Source organism: Myotis nattereri, assembly GCF_964212035.1.
Source record: "Myotis nattereri genome assembly, chromosome: 5".
Taxonomy (NCBI): domain Eukaryota; kingdom Metazoa; phylum Chordata; class Mammalia; order Chiroptera; family Vespertilionidae; genus Myotis; species Myotis nattereri.
Window position 1 is genome coordinate 108,036,157 of NC_138080.1, and position 17,535 is coordinate 108,053,691.

Here is a 17,535-nt window from a genome sequence, read left to right on the forward strand (position 1 = left end):
TACCAGGGAGGGTTTGACCTCCAGGCCAAGTGGCTATGAGAATCAGCTGTGTCTGCAGTGAGAGAACTTCTGTCCTCTAGGGAGGTGCTAATCTGGCGTTTGCCTGAGGCTATCCGGCAAATGCCTCTGTGCAGGGCTTGGGCAGGGCGGGTCACACAGGATCAACAGGGTGGGCCGGAGAGAGCAGTTATGGCGGCTCTCAGTCCTGTCCCCAGGGGCTCTGCCTCTCTGAGTCCCAGCACCGGCTGCAAACCTCAGAGAGAAAGCTGCACTCGCTCTGACCGAAGCCAGACAGTCCCGCTTCTCCCGTTTGAGTCTGAGTCCCCAAAGACTCGCCTGTATCTGGAGCTCAGAGTCTGCGACTCCCTCCCGATTGAAAACGCCAGCCCGCTCCGCGCACTCCGCACCTCAGAATTTGACTTCAGCACTGCGCCTCCTCTGAGTGTCTGTATGCGTTTCTCTTTCCTCCTAGTTGTAGGACTTCCACTCAGCCAGCGTTCCTGTGGTTCTGGGTGATGTCCCTTCCGTCTTTTAGTTTCACTTTTTTTTTTATTTTTTTTATTTATTGCTTAAAGTATTACAAAGGGTATTACATATGTGTCCATTTTATCCCCCCACCCTAGACAGTCCTAGTTTCACTTTTGAAGTAGTTGTTCAAAGCAGCAAACTCCAGCGTTAACCTATGCCGCCATCTTGGTTCTCCAGCGGATTTCAGAATATATTTATTCTTTAGTGGGATTTACCCATCTGAGCCACTTTGAATTCTGAATTTAATTCTTCCCTTTCTCACAAAAAATTAAACAAATCCTCCATATCGCTCATCCTACAAAGTAAGTTCCTAAAATGAAACAAGAATTGGCCAGGATTTTTTGTATCATCTCAGTTATTTTTTAACATTGAAAATTGAAAACATGAAAAGTTTTAAATATGAGTCCTGTTGAAAGATTTCATATTGATCACCTATATATCCAGCAGTATTTTAAGTTAACATTTTACTGTATCCACTTTGCCACCCATCTGTCCCTCTGTCCATCAGCAGCTCTCTCTTGTATTTCATTTCATTATAATGTATTTAAAAGTAAATCTCAAAAGCATTGATATACTGCCGAAAACATACTTCAGCCTGCAGATCATTGCCTAGAGTTCAGTATCTGTTTATAGTTTTTTGTTTGTTTTATCCTCACCCAAAGATATGTTTATTGATTTTAGAGAGGAAGGGGGAGAGAAAGAGAAACATTGGTTCACTGCTTCCCAAACACACCCCAACCAGGGATTGAACTGACAACCCAGGTACATGCCCTGACTGGGAATCAAACCCACAACCTTTTGGTGAATGGGATGATGCTCCATCCAACTTAGCCACCTGGCCAAGGCTGTTTATGGTTTTTTGGTTTTTTACTTATTTATTACTCATTTCGGAGGAAGGGAGAGGGGGAGAGAGAGAAACATCAGTGATGAGAGGGAATCATGGATGGGCTGCCTCCTGCACGGCCCCCACTGGGGACTGAGCCCACAACCTGGGCCTGTGCCCGACCAAGAATCCAACTGCAACCACTGAACCACATCCTCTGGACTGTTTATTGTTTTGATGTAAGATTTATATTCAATGCATACACCTGTGTAACCAAATCCTGTATCAAAATATAAAGTTTGACTTTTTATTTATTTATTAATACATTTTATTGATTTTTTACAGAGAGGAAGGGAGAGGAATAGTCAGAAACATCGATGAAAGAGAAACATCGATCAGCTGCCTCCTGCACACCCCCTACTGGGGATGTGCCTGTAACCAAGGTACATGCCCTTGGCCGGAATCGAACCTGAGACCTTTCAGTCCACAGGCTGACGCTCTATCCACTGAGCCAAACCGGTTATGGCTAAAGTTTGACTTTTTGAATCCTAATCATTATCAGCCTGGCTGGTAGCTCAACTGTTTGAAGCATCAGCCTATATTTGATTCCCAGTTAGGGCACATACCAAGTTGCAGGTTCATTTCTCTCTCTTACCCTCCCCCTCAACCCCCCTTTCCCTTCCTCTCAAAGCAATAAACATATCCTCCGGTGAAGATTTTTAAAAAAATTCTTGCCTGACCTATGTGCTCGGTGGTTAGAGCGTTGGCCCACACAACCTAGGGTTGCAGGTTCCATTCCCCGTCAAGGGCACATACCTGGGTTATAATTTCCCCAGCCTAGTCAAGACGTGTAGAAGGCAACCAATTGAGGTGACTCTCACACTGATGTTTCTCTCTCCTCTTTCTCTCCCTTTCCCCCTCCCTTCCACTCTCTCTAGAATCAATGGAAAAATATCCTCCCATGAGGATTAACAAAAAAATATGTATATATCTTAATCATTATCTTTATTTGTGGTCCAAAGGAGCATTTAAGATAAGTGGTGAAGGACAACATAGTTTGGAACTGCCTCATTGGGGTCTGTTGCTCCATCTTTCTATTCCCCACACATTCTTTTGAGTTACCTCTTTTACGTATTTTATAGCAGGAAAAATTTAATTTTCTAAACATTTTGTGGAAAGAAGATGACTGAAAGATTGGGTTCAAATCCCCAGCTATACTTTTTTACTAGTAAAACTAGTCTCCAGACTCCAGATAGTCATTTAACTTCTCTGAATCACCATTTCTTCATCTCTATTCAGGGCTGGTAACCTCCTTATGAGTAATTATGAATGAGATTGTTGTTTAGTCAGCAATCCTTCCGATGATTTCCTCTGGCCTCTAATGTTGTGCCTCTCTCTCGTTTCAGTTGCCTAAGGTAGACTTCTTTGACTATTCTAAATTGGCTCCTCTTGACCAGCGCTGCTTCATCCAAGCTGCCGACCTCCTGATGGCCGACTTCAAAATGCTCAGCAGCCAGGACATTAAGTGGGCCCTGCATGAGCTCAAAGGACACTATGCAATCACCCGAAAGGTGCTCTCCTTCATCTTCCTGGTGGGGTCAGGAAGACGACTGCCTGTAATAACCAAGGAAGAGCTCAGCTTGTAGAAATGGGGATGGTTTATGATGGCAAAGGGCTAATGGCTTTGTCAGGGTGAAGATAAATAGACAAAGGTATTTGCTGATTAGGAAGAACTGAATGAAAAGAAATAATATATTAGAAGCAGGGAAGTTCTGGCTTGACCATAAAGACAAGGGTACTGCATTTTATCTTGAAATGCAGGATGTGTTCCAGTGCTGCTCCTCCCTGATGTGCTTTCTGGCTTAGGGCAGGCCACACAATCCTGTCCCAAGTAGCTTAGCTATCAGGTCCCTGAGGCGGGTTTGTAAAGAACCCAGGAACGCAGCACTGCCCTGGGAGTGGTGGTTTGCCTCAGAAGAGAGGTGGCAGTCCGTTGAAAGCGTCCACCGACTCTGGGGCCCTAAATAAGACTCCCCTTGAGGGCCTTCATCCCAAGGCTTAGAAGAGTGCTGGTCACTAGCGGGTAACGCAGACATGCCTCATTAGTGACATCTGCACAGCACCTGTTTCGTGGCGGTCAGGACAGAAGAGAGCACCAACAGGTGTTTGGCTTGTTCCTCTTCCTCTCCTGCCATGAAATTCATTTCTCCTGCTGAAGTTCTTGTTCCCAGCAAACAGTATGCTTTTTTCCAACGGACAAATAAATGTGGAGTTATCTTAATGGTGCACCCACTGCGTCTTAACCTGAAGGATGGTGAACCCCAGGTGAACGTGACTTCATGCTGAGTCAGATCCTTCTACCTTTAAATTGCCAAGAAGATCCAGGCAGCTGTCAACAAACTCCTGATCATAGGTTAATTTTAGGTGAATTTACGCTGAAGGGAATACAGAGTTAGTGGTTTCTATTTCTGAATCTCATTCCCCAGGTTAACTAACTAGGGAATGCCTGTACTGTCATTGAAAAGTGAATGAGCTTCCCTCTGAAAATATTAACTGCAAGAAAGCTGCGACTCTTATCTTGAGGCCCTGCCTAGCGCTGTACTGCTGCAATGGGGCCTGGCTTGTTTTCTGAGCTCCCAGGGAGCGCAGAGGAGAAGTGATTGGGGAAGGGGGGTCCTCATTAGTAATGTCCCTGCCAAAGGTGTTTGATCATCCCACGGCCCACTTGTTACTTGGGTAGGAGGTTGTAGAATTTTGTGGCTGTTTCCCTCATTTATACCTTCCTTAGCCCTTTCCTTGTCTTACTGGCCCTTTATATCTTTTATGGTGTCTGCTTATTTTGGTGGATAGTTTGAAACTTTACATGTTATTTAAATGAAAATGATGGCGTGTTGAAGGGAAAGCACTGTTGGCTGAGTTCTGGTCGCCTCAATTACAACTTCTCTCTGCCGGTGCAGATGATGCAGAGTCCTGCCCTGTAGAAAGCGACATTCGGGGGGACAGGGATGTAAAAGGCTTCCACTTTGTAGTTATAGCAATAACATGTCTCCCCTGTGTGTGCTGCTCCTCAGACATGATGATAGCTAAGGGGACGTATGTTCACTGTGAAGACAATCACATTTGCCTGGATTTTCACCCCATTTATTATTAATAAACATCAAACACATATTTTTAAAAAGATTATATTATAATAAACCCACACTTAACCCATCACTCAGCTTCAGTAATTATCAGCGACTGCCCAATCTTGTTTGATCTCCACCCACTTCCTCCCTCCCAGACTATTTTGAAGCAGATTCCAAGAATCATTTCATTTTCTCTTCAGTCTATAAGTTCTCACTCTCCCCTCCCCAGGCTCCAGTCTCTGTCCTCAGCTTTTATGTCATCAAATGCCCGTTACAGTGGTGTTTTTTTATGATTTTTTAAATTGATTTCTTAGAGAAATAGGGAGACAGAGAAAAAAAACATCGACGTGAGCGAAACACATCAATGGCTGTGTTTCAGCTGCCTCTGGCATGACCCCCCACCAGGATCAAACCTGAAACCCAGGCATGTGCCCTGACCAGGAATCAAACCAGCAACCTTTCAGTGCATGGGATGATGCCCACCAATTGAGCCACACTGGCCAGGGCCGTTATAGTGTCTTTATGTCATTCTTTAAAGGAGCTTTGGCGGTTTTCACAAATATCCTAAAAATCATACTGGACTGTGTTCTTGATTCTCTCCATTGGAACTAATACTGCCAGTGGGTATTGATTAGTGAACATGAGCGAGCTGGAGGGAGAGATGCTGGAAAATAGTGAAAAGAAAAGTTGTGCTTCAGCGTCTGCTGTTCCTCTGTCCCTGGGAGGTTCCGAGCCTTACTGGCTATTATCCCTTGAGGACACTGGCATCATGGACACAGTTCACTTCCTTCCAAAGAGTGTTCCTTCTTTTTGAGGAGATTTTTAAAAAAGATTAAAACAGTACCATGGTATTATAAGAGAGGAGTATGTCTACGAGAGCACTAGGGAAGAAATGAAGAGCGTGGTGTTGAAACCGTCTCAGATAATCGATGTCTTCACTGGAGACCATAGGAAAAGGCTACGAGGCAAGAAAACGTAGACACGGTGTCTTTGAGGTGCGTAGGTGTGAATTCTAACTAGCAGGTCTTGAAAAGAAGGAATTCTGAACATCTAACTTACCTTGTCTATGTAACTAGACTTTCAGTGGCAAAGACTGTAGCTCATTTAAATGCTAAATGGGAAGATCTAAAAAAGGGGGGAGAAGCCCTGGCTGGTATTGTTCAGTGGTTAGAGTGTCATCCACACACCATAGGATCATGGGCTCGATTCCCGGTCAAGGGCACATACCTGGGTTGTGGGTTTATACCCCGCCCCCTGGTTGGGGTGTATGTGGAAGGCAGCCAGTCAATGTGTCTCTCTCACATTGATGTTTCTCTCTCTCTCTCTACCCCACTCCCCCCACTCTCTCTTAAAGGCAACGGGGAAAAATATCCTCTGGTGAGGATTAACAAAAAATAATAATATTAAATAAAAAAGGGAAAAGCGAAAAGGTATGGAAGATGGGATTATCACTGGCATAAGAACTCTGTGCTCCAGGACAAAGGTGAAAGCAAGGAAGGAATGTGGGGAGTGGGCCTGGGAGTGATGACCAGGATGACACCATATAGGGGATGTCTGTGCAGTACAGCTCCCTAGCCATTTGTTTAGTGATTTAACCTGCACTCATTCAAGGACAGTTTGAGCAGTTTCTGTTTACTTACCTTGCCCTTTAATTTGTCAGCAAGCCTTTTGGTTCTGCCATTGTAGCAGTTCATCAAAGTCAGAGAAAACAAAAATAATTAAATCTACCTGTTTATTTTGCCACTACCTGTTTCTGTAAGCCATGCAGGGGAGAAGCTGAAACTGAGGCAAAATGAAATTTGGGGATTGCCTGTGTTCCAGGTATTCTCATGTCCTATTTATAGTGGTAATCTTTCTCTTTCTCAATTTTTAGGCCTTTTCTGATGCCATTAAAAAATGGCAGGAGCTATCACCAGAAACCAGTGGAAAAAGAAAAAAGAGAAAAGAAATGAACCAGTATTCTTACATAGATTTCAAGTTTGAACAAGGTAATGGCAAACTGTGACGCTGCTGTGCAAAACCGTCCCCTTCCCACACACACTTGCCTCGGAAATTTCCTGCTATGGTTGTAGCTCTTGCCTCTGAAAAGACTTGGAATCTGTTGCCACTTCATCATCTTGATTTTCCTTCTCTGTGTGCACTTCACTAGCTTGTCAGTATGTATCTTTTTGAAAGTTTGGGTGTACCAGGCTAGACAAAGTATTCCAAGTGAGATCTGCTGTGTAAAGACAGCAGCTGTGATTTTGAGTCTGTACATAAGTCCATACAGCCTAAGAATGTTGTTGCTTTGTGAAATCAAATATGTCCAACTTTTGGCTCACATTAAACTCTTGTCGCCCTAATCGGCTTGGCTCAGTGGATAGAGCATCAGCCTGCGGATTCAAGGGTCCCGGGTTCGATTCTGGTCAAGGGCATATACCTTGGTTGCGGGCATATCTCCAGTAGGGGGTGTGCAAGAGGCAGCTGATCGATGTTTCTCTCTCATTGATGTTTCTAACTCTCTATCCCTCTCCCTTCCTCTCTGTAAAAAATCAATAAAATATATTAAAAAAAAAAATAAAAAAAAATAAACTTGTCTGTTCACCCACCTTGCTTTTTAAAAAAGTCTCTCAGTTTTGATGCATCTGACATTTTTCCCTGTTAACTTCATTTTAGCCCCTTGTTTCAGATATATCCCTTTTAATTTTAGATTCCGGTTCTTATATTGTACTTATTAAATCATCTTTAAGGACATTGGAAGTTAGAAATAGAAAATACACTTGATATACATTAGTAGTTTAATATTCATAAATTAGAGATCCATTTAACTTTTGTTTTTAACTCTCACCTTAGGATATATTTTTATTGATTGGAGAGGGGAAAGGAGAGGGAGGGAGGGAGGGGGAGGAGGGGGGAGAGAGAGAGAGAGAGAGAAACATTGATTGATGTGAGAGAAACATCGATGAGTTGCCTCCCACATGCACCCTGACTGGGGATCTAACCCACAACCTGGGTATGTGCCCTGACTGGGAATCAAACCAGGGACCTTTCAGTGCTCAGGACAATGCCCAACCAAATGAGCCCAACTGTCAAGGGCATAAAAATAATTTTTAGTATGCACCAAAACCAAGTGGAGTATATTCCAGAACTGTAAGGTTGATTCATTATTCAAAAACAAATCAGTACAATACACTATTTAATAGACTAAAGAAAAATCACCTGGTCGTATCAGTTGATGTAGAAAAGGCATTTAACACCTATTCATGATTAAAACTCTCAGAAAGTTAGGAATTAAGAGCTTTCTCAGCTTACTAATGTCTACAATAAAATCTATTCCTAGTATCAGACTTAATGGTAGGTGAATCCTTCTCCCCCACCTCTGAGATTGGGAGCAAGGAAAGGATGTCCTGCCCGGCTGGCATGGCTCAATGGTTGAGCATCGACCTATGAACCAGGAGGTCACGATTCAATTCTCAGTCAGGGCTCAATCCCCAGTGTGGGCGTGCAGGAGGCAGCCAATCAGTGATTCTCTCTCATTGATGTTTCTATCTCTCTCCCCCCTCCCTGCCTCTCTAAAATCAATACAAATATAGTTTAAAAAAAAAAAAAAAAAGAATGTCCTATTCACTGTTATTCAACATAGTCCTGGAAGTTCTAGCCCATGCTAGAAAATGTGTCTGGAACCTGATAAAGTTAAATATTGAGAAAATCAAAAGATTTACTATGAACAGGTTTCTGTGGGTAAATAGAAAATCTGGATGAAATAGACAATTTTCTAGAAAATGAAAATTACCAATCAACAGAAGAAATAGAAAACCTGAACAGACCAATTTTATATTATGTAATATTTTGTCATTCTGTTGTGTTTTATTCTAAGTGTTATCTATTGTGAATATAGGTCTTATTCTTTCAGCTTTTGTATTTGAAATCTTCAAGATAAAAAGTTTAAAAACATACATAAAACGCATGTGCATGCACCTACAGAATGGCTAAAATTGAACACTGATGATGCCAGGTGTGGATGTGGGTGTGGAATGACGGGGACTCCCTGACATCGCTGGTCGGGGCAAGTGTAGATTGGAAGAATGACATTGGGAAACGGGCACAGTTTTCCAAGCTGATCCAGCAATTCCATTCCTTCCCGTGTGCTTGACTGAATTGTAGACATATGTTCAATAGACCAATTTATACTAACCCTGAACTAACCCCACCTGTCCTCAGCAGTAAAATGGATAATGAACTGGTATATTCACATAGCACAAAACTGATGGTATGGGAGAGGTGCTCCAGTTGGAGTATAAAACGGGGAAAGACGGAAGTCAAAAAGCGCATGTAGGTTAGGGGACGGACTAGAGCTCAGTTTCCCCAAGTGGTGGCGCGTGCAGGAGAGGAACGGAACGTACTTCTAGAAAGTCGGTGGGGCCCAGGCCACAGAAGACTAGAATGGCTGGCCTGTATTCCTAGCAAATAGTTGTCTGCATGATTTTGCATTGTCGTATCTTGTAGGTGACATAAAAATAGAAAAAAGGATGTTCTTTCTGGAAAATAAGCGGCGGCATTGTAGGTCCTATGACCGGCGTTCCCTCCATCCAGCTGTGCAGCAAGAGCAGGAGTTCTATGAACAGAAAGTCAAAGAGATGGCAGAGGTAGGAAGATGTGCATGGAGTGTGTTTCTGGGATTCTGGTTTGCTTTTAGGGCTAGCATAAAACTGTCTTTTAAGATTTGCCTTTCTTTTGTGTGATTGATTTGAATAAATTAAGTTTCTAAAAGGAAAACGGTTTTGTAATAATACTGAAGTTCACAGCTTCATGACTCAGATTTATGGCAGAGAATTTAATTGGAGCTTAGCACACATTGTGTTTGACCCCCTCAGTCCCTAATGGTGGAGAAAAACCAGAGAAAGATGCCATTGAGCTCTTTAATTCTTCCAAATCTCCATCAGATGCCAGCCAACCCGATTATGTATCTTGGTTGTTTAATACTTATTGTCCAGACCAGCAGCTCTGAAAGTATGACCCATAGATCCCCCTGACTTCCCCAAGGCTCTTGTTTTAATAATTGATTTTTTTTTTTGAGAGAGAGAGAGAGAGAGAAGGGGGGAAAAAACATGGATTGGCTGTCTCCAGCATGCACCCTGACCAGGGATTGAGCCTAGAACCTGGGAATGTGCCCTGACCGGGAATCAAACCGGCAACCTCTTGGCACACGGGACAGTGCTCAATCCATTGAGCCACACCAGCCAGAGCCCCAAGACTCTTTAGGGGTCTGCAAGGTCAGATCTCTTGTGGTAATAAGACATTATTTACCTCTTCACCGTGTTGAATTTATACTAATAAAACAAAAGCAATGATGCCTTAGCATGAGTCAAGCCAGTGGTACCAAATTATATCAGTAGTCATCATTTTCTTCAACATGCACACATTTTTTCAAAAAGGCTATGTCACCTAATGACAGGTGGACAGGTAGCTCTGTGACAGATGGATCAAGACGACTTCTCAAAAATTCTAATTTCTGCTTGAGATTGAGAATTTTATCATTGGTCACAAATAATCACTTCATTCCCTTTGAGAAAATATTTGCCAAATACCTAATTTTGCATTATCACAGTTTTTCTGTCAATCATTTTAAAGTGCCTAATTCAGCAGCTTGCCATTCAGTGGCACAAGGGCTTCGCTTGAGGCGACCATAGGGTGCAGCAAAAGCACTTTGCACATTTTTGCCACTTTGTCAGAGTATTGGAAAATGTTTTTGGGGGTCAAAATGTGATAAAACAAATTTTAAACTGGTAAACCATGTAACTGAAAAGATGACTATTACTAATAGCTCTTTTATGTCTATGGCAATGAATTCTAAACGGTTTGTGGCATCTTTACTAAATTTGTGTCTGCATGTCTGGAATTTTGTTCCTCAGCATGAAGACTTTCTGCTTGCTCTGCAGATGAATGAAGAACAGTATCAAAAGGTATTTTGAAAACTCACTTAATTCATTTATTCTGGTATTTTTAATGGGCTGTTTTCTCTTATCACATGTCCTCAGCATTTTGATGGCACATTGGCTCCCGGATAATCTCCTGTTGATCTGCTGAGTTTGTACCATGTTATAGTCAGACACTTGAAACATTATTGTTGCTCTTAATACCAGACTGGATGAGAATTGAAGGGAAGATGATAGAAGTGCTCCTGTTAAGGAACACCTTCTAGAAGCCGTTGGAATGAACTCTTAGAGGAAAATTTAGAATCAAGTAATGCTTCGAGTTAGAGGCAGAGATCTGTATGACCTGAGGGCCAGGTGGCTTTTGTACTCTTCGCTGCTCCTCTCATAGCAGCCTTTTCTTATAATACATGGTAGGAATTGTGATTGCTGCCGTAGTAAGCTTTGGTGGTTCCTTAAGATAAAGTTTGGTTTGGGATGTGATCTTCTAACACAGCGGTCGGCAAACTCATTAGTCAACAGAGCCAAATATCAACAGTACAATTGAAATTTCTTTTGAGAGCCAAATTTTTTAAACTTAAACTATATAGGTAGGTACATTGTTATTAACATAATTAGGGTACTCCTAAGTCTTAGGAAGAGCCACACTCAAGGGGCCAAAGAGCTGCATGTGGCTCGCGAGCCGCACTTTGCCGACCATGGTTCTAACACAACTATCTTATAACAAGAAGAGAAAATCCAACTTTAAAAATATATATTTTTTTAAAATTGATTTCAGAGAGTAAGGGAGAGGGAAGGAGCAATAGAAACATCACTGATTGGCTGCCTCCTGCACACCCCACACTGGGGACTGAGCCCACAACCCGGGTATGTGCCCTGACCGGAAATCGAACCTCCTGGCTCATAGGTTGACACTCAACCAATAAGCCACACCAGCCAGGCGAGAAAATCCAACTTTTGAAGCTTTTTAGCTAATATCGGTCATGCCACTTGTCCCTGACTCTTATAATCCTATTAGCAATATAATGTGATTGCAGAGGGTATAGTTCTGCTAGCACCTTAGAATTCATGAATATGATAACGTTAAACCAAGGATGACGCCAAAAAAGTGAAAATCTCACTCTCTTTAACTATCTATAATAATAAAAGCATAATATGCTAATTAGACCGGACAGCCAAACGACCTTCCGGACAACCTTCTGGATGAAGCTGTGGCGGCGGGGCTGAGGCAGAGGTGGTTAGGGGTGATCAGGCAATCAGGCGAGCAGTTAGGGGCAATCAGGCAGGCCGGCCAGTGGTTAGGGGTGATCAGACAGGCAGGCCAGTTCAGGCAGGCAGGCAAGTGGTTAGGGGCTATCAGGCAGGCAGGCAGGTGAGCGGTTAGGAGCCAGCGGTTCCCGATTGCGAGAGGGATGTCCAACTGCTGGTTTAGGCCCTATCCTGGAATCAGGCCTACACTGTCAGTTGGATACCCCCCGAGGGGTCCTGGATTGCAAGAGGGCTTCTAGTGTATTAATATTTATGCTGAAAAAAAAAAATGTACTGCCATCTCAAGCTACCTTTATACAGCAGAAAACAGCTTATGGTTGTTTTATGGCTTCTAGGGGTTGCTCTTTCCCTCTGGGTGCATGTGGGTGGGGGAATATGAAACCTGTTGTCCCTATACTTGAATGTGGGGAATTTCATGTGTGTTTGTGACGGCCTGCAGGATGGCCAGCTGATTGAGTGCCGCTGCTGCTATGGGGAATTTCCATTTGAGGAGCTGACTCAGTGTGCAGATGCTCACTTGTTCTGCAAAGAGTGTCTCATCAGATATGCCCAGGAGGCTGTCTTTGGATCTGGAAAGGTAAGAACTGTGGAATGCGCCCACAGATAAGAAACATTCACAGAGTCTGAGGAGACCACATTTATAGACAAGTGTAAATACCTCGTGGAAGTGCCTTTTCTGGAGGGCGGTGGGACGCTGCCAAGGCATATGGATGAGTGTGATTCCTAGACATTCCTGATGTTTGTGATTGTGTTGGTTCTGAGCACAGCAGGTGTCTTTTCAGCGAGTGGAGTTCCTACATGCCGTGGAGGACCTGCTTCTTCCCTCATCCTGTTCATGAGAAAAATGAAGGATGAGCCCCAGCCGGTTCGGCTCAGTGGCTAAAGCATCAGCCTGCAGACTGAAAGGTCCTGGGTTCAGTTCCGGTCTAGGGCACAGGCCTGGGTTGTGGGCTCGATCCCCACTGTGAGGCGTACAGAAGACAGCCGATCAATGATTCTCTCTCATCATTGATATTTCTATCTCTCTCCCTCTCCCTTCCTCTCTGAAATCAATAAAAAATATAAAAAGAAAAATGAAGGATGAAATAAAAAAGAGAATTTTGCAGCCTGTTTGAATATATGAGTGCAAATTAGTAATTTTAACTGATTTTTTTTTTTTTAAGGACTTTATAGTTGTACTAGAGGCCCAGTGCAAGAAATTTGTGCACGGGTAGGTTCCCTAGGCCTGGCCAGCGATCAGGGCCGATCAGGGCTGGTCGAGGCCTTCCTTCCCCCGGCTGCCGGCTGGGGCCTTCCTTCGTTCTGTGCCGGCCCCTGGTGGTCAGTGCACATCATAGCAAGCGGTCAAACTCCTGGTCAGTCGAACTCCCAAGGGAATAATTTGCATATTAACCTTTTATTATATAGAATTACAATTAGTAACTATTTTATACAAGACCACATTTCTCTTACCAGACAGAGTCAGTTTCTCTTGATAGTAGAATAGTAATACAGCAAGGAGTTTTGTTTTGCCTGGATGAATACTTTAAAACCAAAGTTGATTTTCCTAAACACCCAACCAATAATCAGATCACTCATCAATTATTCTAAAGTCAGTTATGGTTTAGTGAAGGACTGAGTAATAATAATGAGCAGAGGGGATGTGATTGGTGAAATAATGTCCCCAACCCCCAGAGATGTCCACCTCCTTATCCCCAGAACCTGTGCATATGCTACCTTCTATGGCAAAGGGAAATTGAGGTTGCTAATAGGAGCACCTCAAAATAGGGAGATTGTCCTGGATTATTCAGGTGGGCCCACTATTATTACAAGGGTTCTTAAAAATGGACAAGAGCAGCAAAATTGGTCCAAGTGCTGTGGTGTGAGGGCTCAACCTGCTGTAAGTGGCTTTGAAGATGAAGTCCAGAGCCCTCTGGTCCGGCTGTTCCAGAGACTGTTCTTTCTCCTGGAAGAGTTTTAGTCACCTGACACCATCTGAAGGAGTAGGAACTGGGGGCTTTTCAAACAATCCTCCAGTTTTTCGTTTATATTCCTGTAGGTTCCCTCCCCTCCTACCACTCACATCGGCCTTCCAAGGTGTGTAGACATCCAGCCTTTGCAGAGGGAACCAGCTTGCTGCTCACGGGTATCTCCTTTCAGACACTACACTGTGACTTTCCCTCCAATCTGCTAAGCCTTTTACCCTTCCTCATCCCCTTTCCATCGTCTTGCACTGTGGTTTGGGCTGATAGAGGTCTTTTGGGAAAATCAAATATGGACTTTGTGGGGTTTGTTTGTTTTAAATATATTTTATTCATTTTTTACAGGGAGGGAGAGGGAGAGGGATAGACAGTTAGAAACATCGATGAGAGAGAAACATCGATTCAGCTGCCTTTTGCACGCCCCCTCCTGGGAATGTGCCCGCAACCCAGGTACATGCTCTTGACCGGAATTAAACCTGGGACCCTTCAGTCCGTGGGCCGACGCTCTATCCGCTGAGCCAAACCGGTTAGGGCTGGACTTTGTGTTTTTGTCTCATGGTTTCCTTGTTGTTTGGAGTATGGTTTCTCAGAAGACAGATTATAATCTCAGAACCTGTGTTCTTAATCACGATTTATTTGCTTAGATGCATGTAACTACTGAGGCTTTTCATTTTTTGAAACCTTGGTTAAATTTTCTTATTTTTTTTCTCTCTTTACCTCCTGACCTCCTCATTCCAGTCAGAGCTTAGCTGCATGGAAGGCAGCTGCACATGTTCCTTCCCAACCAGCGAACTGGAGAAGGTGCTACCCCAGACCATCCTGTGTAAATACTATGAGCGGAAGGCCGAAGAAGAGGTCACTGCAGCCTATGCCGATGAGCTGGTCAGGTGAGTGTCAGAGTTGGGAAGTGTGGTCTGTCAACTCTCTCCACTAGGAAAGCTGCCTGAGCACTGTACTGTCAGCAGGTGATGAAAATCCTGTAACAAAGCTATGACTTCCATTTTTTCTGGCATTTCTTGCCGAGCAATAAAAGAATAATTTTATTAATGGAAAAAAATCTGCACTTCGTATTTTTGCCTATATCCCTTGGCTTCTCTGGCTTATAGGTACAACATTGTACATGGGGCCAGAGGAACGGTGACAGATGTGAGGCGTTCTCCGAAACGTATGTTTATTGGATGGTTTGCACTGACTGAGGCAGGACCCAGAATGGTCCCTGCGTTTTCCGGTCAGGGCCAGCACAAAGGCAGACCTCAGTCCATGTTTTAATGACTAGTAAGGAGTGAAAGGAGATGTGGCCGAGAGCTGAAAAGTCCGTCGTAGTATGAACAGTGACATGGAGCCACATCAGGGTTTGCTATTCTGAGTGACATTCCTCTGCTGTACTCCAGGTGCCCCTCCTGCAGCTTCCCTGCTCTGTTGGACAGTGACGTGAAGAGGTTCAGCTGTCCCAATCCTCGCTGCCGAAAGGTAGGGAGGCAAAGTTTTTTCTACATTTATATTTGAATTAAGGTATGAGCTACCCTAATGGCACGCATATCTACTGGTTATCTGTGTGCTGACCTGTGAGAAGGGTTTGAGTGCTGTTTTTTGTGTGTGTGAAAGCAAATGAAAATCAGTACTTTGTGAATGGTGGTTGACATGGTTTCAGAGATGGCGGAATTGCAGTCACAGGGTTCTGGATCTCTGTTTTATGCCATCTTCCTGTATTGTAATGTGAGATGTGAAGAGGTTTGTGTTTCTTCCACAGGGCCAGCATTATTCTTGGTTTCTCTTTTCACCACCCTATTGTGCCAAAATAGTTTAATACTCTGCCATTTTCAAAGTCCTAACCTCACTTCTTTGATTAAAGAGCTGGGCATCGTGGTGGCATATTATCATGTCTGATATATTCACTCAGCTGTTCTCATAAGAATTGATTGTGTTGGGTGAGACCAAAGCTATTCAGTCACCTCACTGTTGAAAATCTTCTCTTTATCCAGACTCTTCTTCTTTGTACTAAGAATGTCTTAAAATTTGTGAGCTATCACTTAGAGTTGTTGTTGTTCTTGATTTTTATTAATTAATTAATTAATTAATTAAATTATTTGTGTGTGTGTGTGTGTGTATACACACATATATATTTATTTATTTCAGAGAGGGAAGGAGAGGGAGGGAGAGATAGGAACCTCAGTGATGAGATAGAATCATTGGTTGGCTGCCATCTGCATGCCCCACACCAGGGATTGAGCCCGCAACCCTGGGCCTGTGCCATGACCAGGAATTGAATGTTGTTCATAGGTCAACACTCAAACACAGCCACGCCTGGCTGTTTTTCTTGATTTTTAAAGAGACAGAGTAGGAGGGGGAGAGAGAAATATCAGTTTGTTGTTCTACTTATTTATGGATTCATTGGTTGTTTCTTGTAAGTGCCCAGACCGGAGATCAAGCCCACAACCTTGGCATATCAGGACAATATGCTAACCAACTGAGCTAGCCAGCCATTTCAGTTTCCGGTCAGAGCATATGCCGGGGTTTTGGGCTCGATCCCCAGTAGGGGGCCTGCAGGAGGCAGCTGATCATGATCTTTCTTTTCTCTCATCGATGTTTCTATCTCTCTATCCCTCTCCCTTCCTCTCTCTTAAAAAAACAAAATCAATAAAAACATTTTTATAAACAAAAACAGATTTTGAAAAGAATTTGCACTTCCATATTCTTTGCAGCATTATTCACAATAAGCAAGATAATGGAAACAGTCTAAATGTCTATCAGTGAATGAATGGATAAAGAAAATGTAGTCTATCCATACAGTGGAATATTATTCAGCATTTAAAAAAGAAGGAAATTCTGACACATACAACAACATGGATGAACTTTGAATACATTATGCTGAGATAAGCCAGTCACAAAAAGACAAATACTGTATGATTCCACTTTCAGGTTGTATCTAAAGTAGTCACTCATAGAAGCAGAAAGTAGCAAGTGGTTGCTAGGAGCTGGGGGAGGGGGAAATAGTTTTCATGCAGTGGGTGTGGAATGTTAGTTATGCAAGATTTGAAAGTTCCAAAGATCTTGCCTGGCCAGCGTGGCTCGGTGGTTGAGCATTGACCTATGAACCAGGAGGTCACAGTCCGATTCCAGGTCATGACATATGCCTGGGTTTCAGGCTCAATCCCCAGTGTGGGGGGTGCAGGAGGCAGCTGATCAATAATTCTCTCTCGTCGTTGATGTTTCTCTCTCTCTCTCCCTCTCCTTTCCTCTGAAATCAATAAAAATATATTTTAAAAAATATCTGTATAACTATGTTCATATAGTTAACAATACTTAACTGTGCACTTAAAAAATGTATTAATAGGGTGGATTTTGTGTCATTTGTCTTTTACCACAATTTTAAGAAAAAGGAGCATATAGTTCACTGTCTCTTTTCCTTCTGCCAGGATAGACTTGTAGAAATGTCTTCGTTTTGAGCTTTGAGTTTGTTCCCAACAGCATCACCTGGTACATTCTGAGTAATGCAGATGCTGAGAACCAACACTAATGCGGTGTGTGCGGGGGGGTGGTTGTGGAGAAAAGGAGCAGATTTGATTTGAAAGGTAAGAGGGAGACAGGGTTAGAAGGAAATATTCTGACTGGGGGGTGGGGAGAAGTCCAGGTGAGTCCCTGCTCCGGTTTGGGCTACTAAGTGGATGATGGCGCTGTTCACTCAAAATTGGAAATAGAATAGAAATAAAGATCCCAGGAGAGAAGATCCATTCTGTTTTGGACATGTTGCGTTTTGAGGGTATGCATATGTTTTCCAATGGCTGGTACATAGTAGGTGCTTTATTATTTGGTAAGTGTTAGGTCGCTGAAGGAGGAACACACGTGGCCAGAGTGGTGAGGGATCATCCACACACCAGGTGGCTGAGCCTGGATGGCTCCAGCACCCAATGATGGGA

The 17,535-nt window shown here is 43.2% G+C and overlaps 1 protein-coding gene across 1 annotated transcript in view; it reads left to right on the plus strand.

Moving 5' to 3' along the window:
• RNF216 (ring finger protein 216) overlaps positions 1 to 17,535 on the plus strand; it is a 124,273-nt gene that overhangs the window by 24,891 nt on the left and 81,847 nt on the right. The window contains exons 8-14 of the mRNA XM_081092963.1: positions 2,758 to 2,922; positions 6,350 to 6,464; positions 8,962 to 9,101; positions 10,368 to 10,418; positions 12,097 to 12,234; positions 14,357 to 14,505; positions 15,010 to 15,088. Coding sequence (XP_080949089.1) covers positions 2,758 to 2,922; positions 6,350 to 6,464; positions 8,962 to 9,101; positions 10,368 to 10,418; positions 12,097 to 12,234; positions 14,357 to 14,505; positions 15,010 to 15,088 — 837 coding nt within the window. The remainder of the gene's footprint in view (positions 1 to 2,757; positions 2,923 to 6,349; positions 6,465 to 8,961; positions 9,102 to 10,367; positions 10,419 to 12,096; positions 12,235 to 14,356; positions 14,506 to 15,009; positions 15,089 to 17,535) is intronic.